At 43.5% G+C, this 19,217-nt stretch overlaps 1 protein-coding gene across 1 annotated transcript; it reads left to right on the forward strand.

Annotated features, from left to right (window-relative positions):
- Positions 1 to 4,377: 4,377 nt before the first annotated feature.
- bzw2 (basic leucine zipper and W2 domains 2) lies at positions 4,378 to 15,912 on the forward strand (the record flags this gene model as incomplete). The annotated part of the gene is made up of 11 exons (XM_080525254.1): positions 4,378 to 4,444; positions 5,908 to 6,084; positions 9,205 to 9,308; positions 9,762 to 9,827; positions 9,987 to 10,122; positions 10,403 to 10,512; positions 11,598 to 11,768; positions 12,551 to 12,697; positions 15,165 to 15,303; positions 15,588 to 15,710; positions 15,884 to 15,912. The coding sequence occupies exons 1-11, from the start codon at positions 4,381 to 4,383 to the stop codon at positions 15,910 to 15,912; spliced, it is 1,266 nt and encodes a 421-aa protein (XP_080381380.1). The 5' UTR covers positions 4,378 to 4,380.
- Positions 15,913 to 19,217: the final 3,305 nt, after the last annotated feature.

Raw genomic sequence — 19,217 nt, forward strand, 5'->3', positions numbered from 1 at the left:
TTCATGTTTGTGAGTCAACAGGTGGAACGAAAGAAAGAGTGTGGATGGGACCATAGTGCCGCTCGCTGCTTCTGCCCGCCTATAGCGCCGCAGGTGTGGCCAAGGGTGTGCGACATGGTTTTAGAGAAGAAGGCGCAAATGTGGATGTCATTCGCACAATAAGACCAATTGTTAATGCTTATTTGAAGCAACACTGGATGTAATATATGCACATGAAAAAGCAATTCTGATACGCCTCGTCGCGCTCAGTCAACTCAGTCACAATGCTTGTGAACGAGGCTGATATTTGGAATTGGATAACGACGCCCAGGTCTTCTAATCGTAGGCTATACAAATTACCAGTGATCTATAAAATTCATAGGAAATGTGCACTTTACACCAATATAATTAGGCGGGCAGTAGTAGTGCGACGTGAGTAGGCCTATGTGGCGCTTAGTATATTTCGCTCCGCGCCAGATCAGCGCTTTAAAAGGGCTCGCTGCGCCGCGCCGAATGCTGCACTTGACATCGTTTTCCGCTGCTGTCAGACCGGTCGGCATGGAGACCAGTTTTAGCCTCGATGTCCATCCACTGTGAATGGTTGCTCATTCCCTGCCACAGACTCCGATAAAGAAGCGCAGTTATGGAGAATGAAGTAATGTCTCCTTCGTCCGTGCGCTTTTTTGGCACCCTCTTGAGAGCGCACACACTTTCAAAAATTGTTGTCAGGCCGCTACACAGCACAGCAGACTGTAGCGTCTCCCGTTCACCATATTTTAGCCCTGATTGACTTTGCTTCCAAGAATTTTATAATGGGTGCGTTATTTTGGGCACGGACGGGATTTCAAATGGCCCCACACACCGTGCGCGCGTGTGTGTGATGTGTGCGTGTGCGTGTGTGTGTGTGTGTGTGTGTGTGTGTGTGTGTGTGTGTGTGTGTGTGTGTGTGTGTGTGTGAGTGTGTGTGTGTGTGTGTGTGTGTGTGTGTGTGTGTGTGTGTGTGTGTTCGTGTGGGGGGCGGGGGGTGGTGTCTGTGGACTGACGCTGGTGGCTGTATCTACAATAACTACGCACTTGGCTCAGACATGTGAAACCATTATGTGTGAGAGTGATAGACAACACTGGGGGTGTTATTACTGCAGCCATGCATACACTTCAAATTAATTGGTCCTCAATCATTCTAAAAACTGAAATATTTGGGGAATAATAGATTCCCCTCTGATATTAATTGGCCTTAAGTAGGGTGGCATACTGTAGGCTGCTTTACACATTAAGTGGATAGGATTTCTCATTGTCCATCACACACCTCTATTAAGCAATCGACTTTTACTACAACAACAACACAATGAGAAGAGACAGTATGACCTTCCCTGTATTGAGGTGCTGTTCACCCCCTTTCACAGTTTAGCCCCCTCAGTCCACATCATTGGAGGTGAGTCCACATCATTGGAGGTGAGGCACGCCTCTTAACTCTACTCCATAGTAGGGATCTGTGGGCGTACTCATCAGGTGAATTATGTTTTGCAGATAACTCAACTCTTGAGTAAAAACTTCAAACCACTGCCTCTGCCCCATCACACACCACACACACACACACACACACACACACACACACACACACACACACACACACACACACACACACACACACACACACACACAGTGTGTGATCACTGAACAGTGCTACCATCAGCCCCCAGGGCAAAGTGACAGAGCTTAGACTGACTCAAAGGGGATCATCAAGTCTTCATTTGGGTCACACAGTGTACACAACATGCTCTGATGTAACAGGCTTGGCTGTACCAGGGGAGGCTGTACCACATGCTGACTCTGTCATGGCTCCACTCTTTTAGTTCTTCTTCTCTTTATTACAGATAAACAATATTATATTACATTAACAAACTGTTTATGTACTTGTTAGTTAGCACTTGTTAATGCATCACACGTTCGCCTTTCCTCTTTTGCAGTAAGCGAATATGTGCTCAACTTCCTCATTTCCTCATTTTCTACTAAAGTGAATCTTATAGTGTTGCACTTCAAACCTTTAATGCCTCTAACATAAATCATAAATGATTTATCCACCAAGGGCTGTAATGGCTTGTCTCTCATCATAATCTTTTTTCTGTTGGAGACCGACTTTAATGTGCATTACCAGATTTGTTAACAACGGACTGTTGAACCATTTTCTTTTTCAAGGTTTCTTTTTCATTTTCTTTTTCAAGGTTGTTTAAAGTTGAGCCCTTTGTGCGTGCGATTTCTCAAATAATTTATCACTCTGAATAAGTTCCATTTGGACCTACAATCCCTGCATTCATCATAATAAGAGAAAGGCCTTTCTTCAAATAGCATGTTGGTTGTGATTGCCGATTGAGTTGGTGAAGTTGTTGTTCACTCAGACTTGTGTGTTCTGCAGATGGTGGAGGAGGTGGCTTCCCCTTGTTGAGGGAGAAGTAGAAAAGGACAAGTTCCATTCATATTGATGATTTGCATGTGACTATTGTATTGTGATCCCAGTTATCCAGTGGAGACTGGTAGCGATAGAAATCGGAGGAACTTGTGTGTTTGATACCTGAATGATTCTGTTTCATGAATTACAATGAGCCCATCCTCCGATTTCGATCTCCACCAGTCTCCACTGCAGTTGTGATCCCATTACAATGTTGCGTAGGTGGCAGCAATGTTTATGATAAACTTGTACCCAGGCAACCGTTGCTAGGAAGTGTCTGCTAAAACAACATGGTGATAATGATGACCGGTGCTTGACGTGTTGCTGTGTGTGATGTGAGTTTTAATTTTAGTACGGTTTAGAGAAAGGTGCACAGTATGATGAACATATTCTATGCTTCATTCTAAGATTCAAAACCCAGCAGTCAGCCATTGAGCAGAGCTAGAGTGTAAGTTAGGTTTAAGGTAAGCTATCAGACCTGTGCAGCTCATCCAGAATGCTGGTGTTCAGTCTCCCCAAATTCTTCCATGCCACCCCCCTTCTCTGACTTTTCACTTGGTGGCTCCCAGTCACATCAGATTCAAGATCTTGGTGTACATGTTGCTTGCCTACAGAGCAGTAAAGAGAACAGCCCCTCCCTATCAGCAAACGATGGTCAGCAAACCACGGCTCAATCACTCCGATCTTCCACCTGAACCCAGACCCAGACCCAGACCCAGACCCAGACCAGACCCAGACCCAGAAAATTCCCATTGGAATGCCTGGACTGTGGACTCCAGGCAGTCGGACAAGCAGGATTGGTCTGAGATTAGATTTTTCCTCTCAAAGACCCTCCAATGAAATGGCAGCATTTCAAGCTGTTTCTCATTGAGTCAGGCCGAACCAGCTGTTGGAAAGTGTGCTGTGCGTGTGTGTGTTGATGTTTGTGTGAGTTGTGGCTGGACATGTCCTTGATGTAATACAACACGTGTCCCATGCCTCAGAGAGAGAGAGAGAGAAAGGGGGGAGAGAGAGAGAGAGAGAGACTGAAGTTTGCACTGCAGGGATGAGCCCGCTATATATAGCCCAGTAAGCAAGGCTGGCAGGAAGGACAGCTCTCAGACAGGGCACCCAGTGAAAACCCATCCTAACTCACTGCTAAGAGGAACTCACAGCTTGTAAGCATAGAGCTTTGAGCGTTCCGTTAGTGTTAGTGAGTGTTTTGATGTTGACTATGTATAAACCTATGCTTATAAAGTCCCTATAAGCTGCCTAAACTGTTTGTTATCAATATCTGTTCATGCTCCAATCAACATAAGTTGTTTTCAAACCATCTATGTAACCATGTTGATGGACAGAACGATACGGTATACAGTATAGAGTGGTGTATGTGGACTGTGTTAAGGGGCTGTGTTAACATTGTTGCTTTATGTGGTTGAGAGACCAGAGAGTGGCAGAGTGTGTGTGAAGAGTGTGAGAAGTTTGCTGGTATGTAATAGCACAGTATGTACTAGTAACAGGTGCTAATCCTTCTGCTTGTTTATAAAGCTCTCACTGGCACAGCACCAGAATATCTGAAAGATCTTTTGCTAGCATATCAGCCCAATAGAGCTCTCAGGTCTTCTGACGCTGGTTTTCTCTGTGTACCACATGTACAAAAGAAGAGATTTGTTGAGGTTGCATTCTCATTTTATGCACCCAAATTGTGGAATGCACTGCCAGTTTACATTAGGGATGCAACCTCAGCAAATATGTCAAGACTAAAAACCCTCCAACATCTTTTTAATATTGCCTTTAAATGACTAAACAATTTAATTCTGATTATATAATATAATAATATAGATTGGAGCACTTTGAGCTGCAACGTTTGCAGGAAAAGCGCTATACAAATCAAAGTTATTATTATTATTATTATTATTATTATTATTATTATTCATGTACTTCCCGTTCTTGTTTGTCTTCACCATAGGACTTTTATGAATACCGGTAAGCAACAGAAGCCAGTGCTTACAGGCCAGCGGTTCAAGACCAGGAAAAGGGGTGAGTACTATGGACAGCTGTCCACTCAGATACAGTATGTTGGCAAGCAATTCAACTTGGTGTTGAGTTGCAATACTAATAATTGAAGCGATTTCTTAACACAACTGACACTCAGTTTTTGAGATCGCATCTTTATGATGTTTCTCTCTCTCTCTCTCTCTCTCTCTTTCTCTTTCTCTCTCTCTCTCTCTCTCTCTCTTTCACACACACACACACACACACACACACACACACACACACACACAGAGAGAGAGAGTCCTGTCGCTCCTTTTCGTCTCTCCGCCGTGTTGACAGATTGTAGTGTATTGGCATTCCCTGGCTCTTTCATTCCAACACTTCTCCGGGGCCCCCCGCTCTCTCCCAGTCATTATCATGTTCCTAGAATGTCCCAGCAGCCTCGCTGTTGTTGCCATGTCAAGTTAGTGTGACCGTGTTTCAGTCAGTGCTGGCAGGACAGGGGAGCAGAGCTGAACTTCCTCACGTCTCAGAAGCCGTGGGCGTCCTGATGAATGTTACTCACTGATCAGTAAGCCTGTGTAGAAGGGGGACCCGTCTGGTTCAGTTTCAGCGGACCCGATTCACTACTGTGTCTAGTACTTTAAGTGTACGCACAGTTCACTTGCAATGTTGAGGTGATGAAGCACCATGGGAAGGATAGAAGGTGAAATAGAGATCAATAGAGAGATAACACCACATGGTACAAAGGCTGAGTGAATCCGAGTCCAACAGTGACAGGAAACACCTCAGGGGTTGTTTGTTGTTTCACACTTGACTTGGCAGAGAGCTGCGAATCGACCGGACATATTCGGACAATAAGATATGTGACAGCAGCTGGTGAAACCGGGAAACAAGTCGGCAACCAATCAAATTGTTCTATTGTTCTAGTTTTATTCAGAAAAATGTAAAACGTTGTTGAAAATCAATGACACACTCGCTAGTCAAGCCAAAACATTGCAATGCAATAGATTCGGTGAGTAATCCGAAACTACTACCTAGTGTATAGAAAACTCAAAAACCCATTCCAGGGTGACAGAGTACAGGTTACAGGTCTGACCTCAGAACAGGTAGGTCTGTGTGGCCGGCCAACTGTGCCAATTGTGCATGCCAACCACAACACTTGCATAGTGTGTCATCGGCGGAGGCTGGTGGAGGTCGAAATCGGAGGCCGGCCTCATAGTCATGCATGTTTATGGAATGAGGAATGGTGTCAAACACGTTTTTTTGATACCATCTCCTATTCCGTTCCTTGCATTACAACGAGCCTGTCCTCCGATTTCTACTGTTCTTCCACCAGCCTCCCCTGTGTGTAACGCATTGTACATGGTTTATACCATGCTGATTGTGTCTTGTTTTGTCTAACAGGTTTGATAGTACACTTCTACATGGGTTAGAGTGTGTGTGGATGGACATAAGGGACAGGATCATTTCCATTACTAACGTCCACCTCCGTCTTGTCCTCTCAGATGAAAAGGAGAAGTTTGAGCCCACAGTGTTTCGAGATACAATCGTTCTGGGCCTCAACGAAGCGGGAGGGGATCTCGATGCTGTAGCCAAGTTCCTGGATGTTACTGGGTCGCGACTGGACTACCGTCGCTATGCCGACACCCTCTTTGACATCCTCATTGCGGGGAGCATGCTTGGTGAGTAGTGTCTGTCATGTATACAACAACCAGGCAGAAGAGGTTTTTATCTCGCAGAGAAGTAACAACCTGGATAAATAAAGATTGTTTATCGCAGTGCGTTCGAACTAGAAGCCTCCACAAACTCCCACAATACCCGTTGGATAAGATCCGAGTGAGTGTCTTAGCTCAGTTGTGGATCATCCAGTCCCTTTAGTGTCAGTATGCACACGGTTCCTTAGTGCCCAGGCAGAGCCCAGGACCAGCTGAGGCCAGAGATGTGCTGTTCACTCACGCAAGGACAAAGAGATCACTGCTGGCTTTGGCAGATTACCGCCGTAATCCCCGTAATCAAAGGGATCCTCTGCTCAGAGCACAGAGAGAGTCTGTCTCGGTCTGTCTGCTTTCAGTGTCCCGTTAACCAGTGCAAGCCGTGTGTGTTTACTTTAACCCCACCTGGACACCCGTTTCAGCACTATGGACAGCGATCGACCCCCGAAATGAAGATCAGCACAGCCAAAAATACACAACTACTTCACACAGCCCGGAACAGAACACGAATCAAAGACGCAACATTACAACTTGAGCATTGATCAGTAGCAGAAACACCAAGCAAGGCAATCTGATCTATCATCTTAATCTATCATGGTGTCTCTGGAGCAGGGATCAAAAGGACATGCATCCATGATAAACGTTTGGTGTACCAACGGATGTTATAAATAACGCTCAACACTCTGCCTTACGTAATCAATGAACATAGACACCAGATACAGAGACACACCAGTTATTCAATACTATTTCGGCCAAGGAAAGAGGGCACTCTCAACAACACCCCCTTGCTATAAAGCACCCCCCCTTGGTGAACCCGGGAATGCACAGCCTTTCGCCCCTGTATCATAAAGGATTATTATTTTGTGTTGAGCAACATGAGGCAATATTGTTATGTCTGTCATGCTGACTTCTGGTCAGTTATAATATGAAACTTAACCGTGCTGACCTAAGCCACTACAGTACCCCACTCTTGTTGACATACACACATACTCACACACAGTCTATTTCTAACCTGCTCTCTCTCTCTCTCTCTCTCTCTCCCTTTCACTCTCTCTCCCTTTCACTCCTTCACCTTATCTCCCTACCACCCACCAACCCTCTGTGTGTGTGTGTGTGTGTGTGTGTGTGTGTGTGTGTGTGTGTGTGTGTCTCTCTCTCTCTCTCCCTCTCTCTCTCTTTGTCTCACTAGAAGTGGTTCATTTCCATTGGTTGCCAGGCCTGTGTCTAGGATATTGCCGTCTCTGTCAAACCAATTAGAGTTAAAAGTCTTACTCCTGGTGAGCAGCACCAGCCTAACCCTGCTAGACATGACAGAGACCAGCCTCTGACGGAATCAGGTTACTCTTAGCATGGACGTTACAGGATCACACACATACTGCACTGTAGCCACTCAGGAGTGACCAGAGACTTAATGATAAAGAGACAGACTGTTCTGCTCCAAGACAAGGACAGTCATATTTCATCAATTGGAAACAGTGGTCACTGTTTGCGCATTGTAGAGCCAGGAAGTCAGTACAAAGACAAAATGCTAAGCCAATGAGTTTGGTGTCAATCTTAGACCATGTGGACATCATTTAGATCACATGAGCTGTAATGGGGAGTTTGCCTTCAGAACTGCCTTAATTCTTCATGGCATAGATTCAACAAGGTGCTGGAAACATTTGGAGATTTTGGTCCATGTTGACATTATTGCATCACGCAGTTGCTGAAGATTTGTGCCAAGAAAATATCCCCCACACCATTACACCACCACCACCATTTTCGCCCAGAGAACTGCCACTAACTGGATATTTTCTCTTTTTCTGACCGTTCTCTGTTACCCCTAGAGATGGTTGAGCGGGAAAATCCCGGTAGATCAGCACTTTCGGAACTACTCAAAACAGCCCGTCTGGCACCAACAACCATGCCACATTCAAAGTCACTTAAATCACCTTTCTTTCCCATTCTGATGCTTGGTTTGAACTTCAGCAGATCGTCTTGACCATGTCTACATGCCTAAATGAATTGAGGTGCTGCCACATGATTGGCTGATTAGATATTTGCGTTAACAAGCGGTTGAAAAGGTGTACCTAATGAAGTGGCCGGTGTGTGTATAATCTATATATCTGCATTCTTAATTACAAACTGGTTAGTCTGATCCAACTGCAAACATGACAGCAAGATTTCATTGGATACTTTTCAGGCTATTTTAAAATCAGCAGGTCTATCACAACAAAGTAGAATGCATTGGTGTTTAAGTGATTAGATTTGTAATCCACAACAGATATGAAGTCAACAGTTGCACAGCTGGCTGCACGTTGAACTGTAATCCCAGATATCGTCATGTATCCCAAACAGGAAGAGATTAAAACAATGAGTCACTGGCAGTGTTTAGATGACAAACATAATATAACAAATACTTAAACTACTATCAGTTATAATAATAATAATAATAATAATAATAATAATAGTAGTAGTAATAATAATAATAATAATAATAATAATGCATTTTAGTGCAATCCCCAACTTCAACTGTTATGCACTGTGTCATCTAGAAAACAAAACAGTGTCTTAAAATGTAATATAGAGATGAAACAGCAGACAATGGCTTATTCTAATCGGTTGTTAAGGAGACAGACATAAAGAGATGTTTAGATAATGCTCTAAGAACAGAGATCTCTTATTCCCATGGCTGTCCAGTGTGTGCCTCGGGTCATTGGATAGGGGTGGGTTAGCAGTGTTCTGGTAATGCTGGGTAATCCTATTGGACCTCATTAGTGTGAATCATGTACAGGTGGACCTGGGGCTCGGAACTCTTTATTATTAATAAGATACCACACACCACACGCACGCGCGTGCACACACACACACACACACACGCGCACACACACACACACACACACACAAACCAAAAACCAAAAACGGAATCAAATAGAACAGCATCATGAATTTATGTATCATCACTCTAATGGATGTCTACACCCCTCCATTCCTTGTCCTTTGTTGTGACACACAGACGTCAGCTGTTGAGAGTGACTATGACAGGCCGTGCCCTTATGACTAACATAATGTGAAAGCGTTAAACCTTGACCCCAATTTCCCCACCCTCAGCTCCGGGGGGGACGCGTATCGACGATGGGGACAAGACCAAGGTGACAGCACACTGCGTGTTCACCGTCGAGGAGAGCCACTCCTCCCTCCGCCGCTATGCTCAGGTATACACACACACACACACACCTTTCTCTTTCTCTACAATATGTTTGTAACTTTTCTACTGAGCCTATGGCATGTACCTAGGGATGGCTGGTAAAAGGGAAGGGGGGTGAAGCGATGGGGGGAGATATGAGACACTCGCTGGGAAATGGTATTAGACTGCTAATCCCCCTCCCTAACCCCGCTGGGAGTATCCAATCCCCTGGGAGTATCCACTGTGTCACCAGGACATCATTTTAATATAATCCTCCAGGATTAAAGTCTGCTCCTGTAGTGCCCCCTGCCCCCCCCCCCTCTCCCTCTCTCTCACTCTCTTTCTCCTATACAGAAGTTGGTGATTGTTACCATGTTGCTTTGTGACTCTGTCATTTTAAACCAGCTTGTGGTGCTCCAATTCTGTGTCCGTTATCGATCATCAGAGCTAGCTAATGCTGTCTGTGTGTTTTGTTTTGTAGGTGTTTAATAAGCTTATCAGGAGATACAAATATCTAGAGAAGGCCTTTGAGGATGAAATCAAAAAGGTAAAGTGTTCATCATTAAATTAAACGTTCTTTGAGTCAAATGAGTGGCAATAGAGATATAGAGCACTGTATCTGTATGTGTCTCCAAACATGTTTTGATAGTGAGGAGACGTTCTCGTGAGAGTCATTATAACAGTAACCTCCTGTGTCGTCTCCTAGCTGCTGCTCTTCCTGAAGGCGTTCAGTGAGTCTGAGCAGACCAAGCTGGCCATGCTGACAGGCATCCTCCTGGCCAATGGGACGCTGTCCCCGCCTATCCTCACCAGTCTCTTCAGTGACAATGTCGTCAAGGAAGGTGTGTGTGTGTGTGTGTGTGGGGGGGGGGGGGGGGTGTGTGTGTGTGTGTGTGTGTGTGTGTGCGTGTGCGTGTGTGTGCGTGTGTCCGTGCGTGTGTGTGTGTGTTCGTGTGTGCGTGCGTGCGTGCGTGCGTGCGTGCGTGCGTGCGTGCGTGCGTTTCCATGAATTCCTCTTGTTTTTTGCTTCTTTTTTTTTTTAAATGCAATCTGTTCTTCAGCACTTGTTTGAGATTACAGAGATTTCTTTCCACCCGCTCTCTCACTCTTTGGTTCTTGCAGGTATCTCCGCATCTTTCTCCGTGAAGATGTTCAAGGCTTGGATAGCAGAGAAAGATGCCAATGCAGTGACCTCTGCTCTGAGGAAGTCCAACTTGGACAAAAAACTCCTGGTGAGAAATTATGTCTCCTTTGTGGTGAATAAAATCATAGAACTTAGAACTTAGAAGTTCATTTCTGGAAGCGGAATGTTGGTGTCTAGAGAGCGTATCCATGGTGATTGTTTTCACCTGACAGCTCTGAGCTTGCTGCATCCAATGTACCATGCTGTTCCGCATGATGTGCATTTATGAAGAGGAGGCCTCCAGCTTTTCACTGATCAAGGGGAGGCTGGTGGAGGTAGAAATCGGGGGACGGACTCATTGTAATGCATGGTATGGAATGAGCAATACAGGACCATTCATTCCTCATTCCATTTTATGAATTACAATGAGCCCGTCCTCCGATTTCTACCTCCACCAGCCTCCCCTGTCACTGATAATCCCTCTGCTACTGCTGTACATTCAGCTGAGTTCTGTGTTAAATCTGTTATGTCTTTTCAAACTGCCAAATAATTCCAATGAATGTAAACAATCTTGCTTTGTACAATGGTGTTAATTCATCACACGTTGTCAGCCTGTTGTGTTCATTGACTATTTTGTCACTAGAGGGAGACGTTTTCTTCAGTTTTAAGGGGTTGACGCTCAATTGTAGTTAAAATATACCAAACTGCCTTTGATCAAGGATTCTGATTAGACTTGAATAAAGTAGAAGATAAACTATAGTGATTATATTTCAGATATCATTCATTGTACAAACTGATTAAGGGGCAATCTGGGATTCAAACAATAACAAAGCGGTCTCCGTGCCACTTTTTTGGTAAACAGCTGTGGGATGGGGCTGGAGAAATGTAACCACTCTCAAATGCATAGACTGTATGGATGCAAGGACTGACCATCCATGTCATCAACATGATAGTTTTAACCATGTTGTGAAGCTATACTGTTTTTGTTTGCACTTGCATTGTTTACAAACAATGGAGTAAAACAAGCATATATTCGGGCTCTGATGGGCTAAAGTGAAATAAGCTCATGAGGCGTTTATACGTTACATTCCTAAGGATTCAATGGCGATATATCATTCATTAAAAAGTCCCAAAACTATTGGGAAATAATGGAACAGTTGGTGTAGCATTCTTGGCTGTGTTGTGTTCTTCCAGGAACTGTTCCCTGCCAACAAGCAGAATGTGGAGCACTTCTCTAAGTACTTTAACGAGGCCGGGCTGAAGGAGCTGTCAGACTTCCTGCGTGTGCAGCAGACCCTGGGAACCCGCAAGGAGCTGCAGAAAGAGCTGCAGGAGCGCCTGTCTCAGGAGTGCCCCATACCAGAGGTAGGCCTACCCATAATCCTAACCCATACCAGAGGTAGGCCTACCCATAACCCTAACCCATACCAGAGGTAGGCCTACCCATAACCCTAACCCATACCAGAGGTAGGCCTACCCATAACCCTAACCCATACCAGAGGTAGGCCTACCGTAGGGCAGAGGCGGCAGGTAGCTTAGAGGTTAGAGAGGCCGCAGCAAGGTCGCTGGTCCAATCCACGACTCAGGAGGGAGCTCGATGTGAGCTGGTGACTGGAGGGTTGCTGGCTTGGTCTAAGGTGCCTACCACTGCTGTTGTGCCCTTAAGCAAGGCACTTAACCCGTAATGGCTCCAGGGGTGCTGACTATGGTGGACCCTGTGCCCAGAGCAAAAAGTACATTTTGTTGTACTCTGTAGAATGGCAATAACGTTTAATCTAGAGGCTGGTCTACAAACGGACTGCTGTAGTTGGTGGTGTATGTGAAGGAGGAGATGAAGAGGAGTGATCTATGTGTGTGTGTGTGTGTGTGTGTGTGTGTGTGTGTGTATGTGTGTGTGTGTGTGTGTGTGTGTGTGTCTGCTGTAGATAGTGGTGTACGTGAAGGAGGAGATGATGAGGAGTGATCTATGTGTGTTTGTGTGTGTGTGTGTGTCTGCTGTAGATGGTGGTGTACGTGAAGGAGGAGATGAAGAAGAGTGATCTATGTGTGTGTGTGTGTGTGTGTGTGTGTGTGTCTGCTGTAGATAGTGGTGTACGTGAAGGAGGAGATGATGAGGAGTGATCTATGTGTGTTTGTCCCTGCTGTAGATGGTGGTGTACGTGAAGGAGGAGATGAAGAGGAGTGATCTGCAGGAGCATGCTGTGATTGGTCTGCTGTGGTCCTGTCTGATGAACGTTGTGGAGTGGAACAAGAAAGAGGAGCTGGTTACTGAGCAGGCTCTCAAACACCTGAAAGTAAGTCAGTCAACATTATCCTTAGATTATATATATATATATATATATGTATATATGTTATGGTACATGTGGGAATACGGTTTTTACGGCATTTCCGGGGACATGGCAGCATAAAACGTCGACTTGGTACATGCTGGCATGTCTAACCCTAACCCTAACCCTAACCCTAGCACCTAACCCTAACCCTAGTTTTCCCACATGTACCGTATTCTCACATGTACCGTATTCCCACATGTACCGTAACATAGTATATATATATACCTGGGTTTCCGTTAACCGGCAATTACCGGTCTTTGTCCGGTAAAATTTGGTGAAGTCCGACACATTGAAAAGTCGTCGGACATATTGTCCGGTGAAAATAATTCCCTTTGAATACAATTCGCTAAAGCTGGCTGGGTGCGTTCGTAAACACGCTCTGGAAATCCGATCAGCACTCGCGGAACGCCTCTCGTCCAATCGAACGACTCGGTCGCTCTGTGACATCGAAGCCAGCGTGCGCTCCGGCGCTCTCAGAGCGTGTTTACGAACGCACCCCTAGAAGTTTCCAGCCAGCTAGCTGAAGCTGCTACACACACCAGAGCCATGGCGACCGAACGGCAAGTTAAACAACATACTATAAAAGTGACATTGTTTTACTCATTACTCATACGTTTGTTGTCATTCGGCGGTGCTAATAGTCGCTTTCTTTTTTAATTTATTTAATTTATTTTATTTTAGCAGTTTCCCCGAAAATTAAGTGTTTGTTTTTATATCACTATTTGCACTTCTGGTTAGATGCTAAACTGCATTTTGTTGTCTGGTACTTGTACTCTGCAATGACAATAAAGTTGAATCTCACCTAATCTAATCTAATCTAATCTAAAATAATCTAAAATAATCCCATCACTATTACTCCCTATTTTCATCAGTGTTTCAATCCTTGAATCTGTGATGGAAATCAAGCAAAGCCACTTCAAGTCTCCCCACCACTGACAGCGCTGGGTGTGCCTTTCCTTACACTCTCGGTTATTCCCTGTGGATTTAAAAAACGGTGTTTTGGTTTCTATAATGTGGTCTATTCTCAGTGTTGACGAGCAGCTCAGGGGGCTTTGAGATGGCTAACAGCTAATTAAAGGAGTAATTCCACTCAAAAGGGTAGAAGTAAGCTGACTGTCTGTCTGTCTATCTGTCTGTCTGTCTGTCTGTCTGTCTGTCTGTCTCTCTGTCAGTGTGCTGGACTACCTATGACTTCCATGGTACCTGGGAACGCGTTGTCGGAGAGAAACGCCCTCTGTACAAAGGACCTACTGACCAAAATCCCTATTCCCCGTAGCCTACATGCTTGCACTGTTACTGTTCAATAAAATGTTATACATCTAGACATTGTGGTATTTCTTTATATACGTATCCCAGACTGCCTATCAATTGTTTCTCAATAAACAGTTATGTTCTTCCCATTGTCATACTCCCGAGCTAAACGAAATGCCTTCCCAACCAGCGAGACTTATAGAAATGACGTTGTTTTATTGATTTTAAAAAAAAGGGTAAAACTGTAAAGAGAAAATAGAAAACTCACATTAATCCCAAACAATTTAACAAACTTCAGTTAACGTAATGTGGAGTCCGTTCATTGATCGATGCTGTCTGTTCAGTTCCCAGTGAGGCGCCCTTCAGCGCTGGACCCGTTCAGCGCTGGATTTGACGCATGGCATAGCGCGCATGCGTCAAATCATGTTATATTATTATATATTATATAGCTCGCATCTAATCGTATCGGATGAGAAATAGACATTAAATGGCATATATAGGCCGCTACACAACAGTAATCACCGCGACAAACAGCTATATTAGATTTGGATAAAAAAAATATATGATTTTGAATTTATTTTTTTTTATTATATTTTAATATGATGACCGGAATATATCACGTTTGTCCGGTAAATCGAATTCTTCCCGGACACGATGTCCGACGGCAAATTTTTCTAACGGAAACCCTGATATATACATATATATGTTTATCCCCATTAGCTGCTGCACATGCAGCCACTACTCTTTCTGGGGTACAGAGTACAAAACAGCTATAGACAGAACAGTTACGTATATACAAGAACAACATACATGTACAGATTCACAGCCATATGTAACACCACACAGCAGGTCCCGTTATCATTACAACACTTTAATGAAATCTCCCCCAAAACAACACTAAAACAAATATGTAACATAGATAACCCCATAACAACTTCAATCAGGGAACACTAATACACGGCTCATATACCTCACAGGATCTCTCATACTTCATACCTGGAATAACAGTTACACTTTATAGTATAGTATTAAATATATGTCATATATTGTACTGTATGAACCATAAGGAAACCCCCCTGTACAATTTTTGTTCAGATGTTCATAACCCATCTGTACAATGTATGTCCATACGTCCATCATCATGAACACCAGTGTTCTTCTCCCCCCCCCCCCACCCCAGTACTATGCTCCCCTGCTGGCAGTGTTCAGCACCCAAGGCCAGTCTGAGCTGGTCCTGCTGCACAAGATCCAGGAGTACTGCTATGAAAACATCCACTTCATGAAGTCCTTCTCCAAGATAGTGGTGCTCTTCTACAAAGGTGTGTTCCACACACAGAGAGCATTATTATATCAGTGTTGTGTTTGAACGGATGATCACAAAGACAGGGCATGTCAACTGCCGAGCCAGATTGACAAGTAGCTGCCAATCATTTGACTTGTGTCTGTGAGTACTTCATCTCAGTTCTCTTGTCTCCTGTGCCTATGTCAAGAGGGATAACGCTGTGTTTAAATGTTCCTCCCCTGTCTCTTTCTCTCTCTCTCTCTCTATCTCTATCTCTCTCTCTCTCTCTCTCTCTCTCTCTTTCCTTCTCTCTCCATCCAGCTGATGTGCTGAGCGAGGAGGCCATATTGAAGTGGTACAAAAGCGCCCACTCTGCCAAAGGGAAGAGTGTCTTTCTGGAGCAGATGAAGAAGTTTGTTGAGTGGCTGCAGAATGCAGAAGAAGGTACGTTTATTCATATTCATATCATATATAATAAAAAACACTGCCTGATGAAAATGTGTGGCAAATTCTGTCCAGCTCACCACTGCAGAACAGCAATAAGTTTCCCTTGGGTACTTTATATGTTCACCACCGGAGGGAGCTGTTTAGACATAATCTCCTTGTTTCTCCTATAGAATCTGAGTCTGAAGGAGAGGAGGACTAGAGGCGGAGCCTGCAGTTGCTCACTCTGAAGTCTGCAGCCTGTGACCTGTATGTCAGTCCAGGGGAGGCTGGTGGAGGTAGATATCGGAGGACGGGTCCGTAATGCATGGAATGGAATAAGGAACGTATCACACCACGTGTCAAACACGTTCTACCTCCACCAACCTCGCCTGATGTCAGTGTACATGTAGTGTCTGTTGCATAGTGTCCAACTAGGGTAATAGACTCCTTATAGTCCTGCCCCAGGAACAAGCCACTGCCCACTGGATCTCTACGCTCCACTGTAGGAGTATAGGGGACAGGAAGACGTCATCCATATAGCCTTTTATATGAAGTCAAAAATGCAAACATACAGCAACGAATCGATTACTCATTTTGTTCAGGTATAGTGAGAAAGACCTCAGAATCTGCCGTAGATTGTCTCTCTTGTTTTATGGAACTCACTTGTGTATGTAACTTATATGGCAATGCTTTTATCTTTTTATTAATAAAGTGTTTTTATATGCAATTGTATAGTGTATTTTTTTCTTTCTAGATTGGCTTTGAAATCAGTCAAAGTGAAAGTGAAGGTAAACAAGGGTTCTTCGAATATGTCTTTGATTTAGCAACAACACATTGTAAATAGAATAATCTCATAATAATGTAATAATCAACATTTAGACTGTACATTTCACAGTACTGCCGTTGAATCAACTTTGGTTGATTGGTGTCTTTTAAGTCAGAGAGTGGTTGACTTAAGTCCTTTAACCAGAGATTGGTTGTCTGCGCTGGCTAGAATGGGAGATAATGAGATGAAGTCTAGCCAGTCCTTGTGTTACTCAACCGTTATCAGGGGAGGCTGGTGGAGGTAGAAATGGAGGATGATCTCATCGTAATGCATGGAATGTTATGAGGAATGGTATCAAACATGTGTACTGTCTTTGATATCATTCCTCATTCCTCTGTTCCATGCATTACAACGAGCCAGTCCTCCGTTTTCTACCTCCACCAGCCTCCAATGACCTTTACGCACCTGCTGCATGCACCGAGCAGGGGAAGGAATGCTGAGGCAATCTGGTGACCTCTGCTCACGATTCAGAGATATGGAAATTAGGTTTAATGGCGCATAGGTAAACAAAAATGTATAGGAGAGTTTATAGGAGACAGGGATTTCTGGTGTGACCATAAACTTAACATAAATTACACAAGGACAAACTGCAATCATATGTTTTTCAGAGCAGCAAGTTACATCTGTAATAAAAATGTATTACATTATATATTAAGGATTATTATCTATACATGTTTGTTTATACAATGGGAGCGAAGACTAATGGTGCCAAGGTCATTTGTTATAGAGCGTGAGAGAGAGAGAGAGAGAGAGAGAGAGAGAGAGAGAGAGAGAGAGAGAGAGAGAGAGAGAGAGAGAGAGAGAGAGAGAGAGAGAGAGCTGAGGGTGATAGTATTCATGATTCTGCACGCTGTGAGTGTTCATTTGTGGTTTATTCATTAGAGGATCTTATGTTGTTATTAGATGCATCTGGGTCTGCAACTCTTCCCCTACTTGGCTGATGCCTTATTGTCTTGTGCTGCAATGTCAGGAACCCAAGCCTATGAGTTTTACTCTCTTACACATGTGTAATGTGATGTAACAATAAAACTAGAAACTTGAACTTGAAATGTGATGTTCTTTTATTTTGCTGTGTTTAGATGTGCATGGGAGATCCCTGGGTTTGTCCCAGAGAGGATTGTGTTCCTTTAATCTCAACCAGGATAATGAATCATGTATGAACTACCGGTGTAATGTGAGTAATGGCAGACATACATTATCACTGGTTGTCACCCCAACTAATTAGGTGGCCAAAAACCTCAATGCCGTGTTCCAATGGAAAATGGATAAGATTTGTCTAGTGACCTACATTATATATATATACATTTATATATACAAAGTATTCAGACCCTTTGCTATGACACTCTTAAAATGAGCTAAAATGCTAAAATGTCATCAACAAATCAGTCAATAAATTAAACTGAGTCCATATTAATGCAAGGATGATAGTTCATGTAATTTTGGAATTACATTTACATTTTGGGCATTTAGCAGATGCCTTTATCCAAAGCTACTTACATCAAATACTAAGTAAATTAATCATCTATCCATCAGTCATTGCAGGACAAATACTCTACGCTTGGGCCAGGGGCCATTGGCAGTCATAATGCTAGAAGACGGAGGATTTTTATTTTTTCATTTTTTTTATAGGGTCTGATTTGCATAGGAATCAGTGTGGAATAGTGTGGACCAGGTTGTCATTACAAACTAAGCAAATGGAGAGGAACAAAACTGCTCAGGAATGTGACCCTGAGGCCTGGGGAGACTTACAAAAATCAACAAAGTTGAAAGATGAAGAGGAAAAAGCACAATCGATGGGACAACATCATCTCCCCTTAATGGAAAATAATATATCTCATATCCATAATTGTGTTTGCAACAATAACTTCAAGTGATGCAGCAAAGAAGTGGTTAGAAATGTGTTTATTTGGTTTTACTACAAAGCATTACGTTTAGTGCAAATCCAGGACATTAAATGCAATTTCTGCACAATCTCTTGTGTGAAGAATAGTGGTAGCTGCGTCAAGTTAAGGGTATGTTTGTCACTGGCAGGGACTGGGGAGTTTGTCAGGATCAAGAGAAAATTATTAAATTTGCTGAGTTGGGAGTGACATCCTAATCTACACAGTGTGCAATTGATTCCTATGCAAATCAGAGACCCAATAAAAACAAAGATATCTATTCCAAAATTACATTAACTAATATTATTGCATTAAGATGGATTTTAGCTAATTACGAGTGTCATAGAAAATGCTCTGAATACTTATGTATTTCAATTTTAATAAGTTTACCTTTTTTCTTCTTCTTTTTTTTATTGAGTCCATAAAAGTGAAGGGGTCTGAATACTTTCCGAAGGCACTGAACAGATGTTAAGAGCAGCCTTTTTATGATCTGTTTCTGACTATAAAACATATTCATTTTAGAAGCAAGTGGATATTTATTGATTTAAATATAATTGATTGATTGTTCTGTATACCTTGAACGATTTGATAGCCAAGAACGAGACAGATCTGGTGGGATGAATGTACCTGCACCTGCCCAGAGATGGAACACAAACGCCATTCACCGAGCTGGCTGGATGGTCCAAGACGCGCTCACCCGCCACCACCGCATCTCCGCAATGATTTGCATATGAATGACAAACACGCTCCTGTAACCAATCAGCGAACTGTGGAGGCTCCGGAGCAGCCTCCTTTGACTATGCTCGCCAGTGTCCCCTC

The sequence above is a fragment of the Nansenia antarctica genome (genome assembly GCF_963989245.1).
Source record: "Nansenia antarctica genome assembly, chromosome: 3".
NCBI lineage: Eukaryota > Metazoa > Chordata > Actinopteri > Argentiniformes > Microstomatidae > Nansenia > Nansenia antarctica.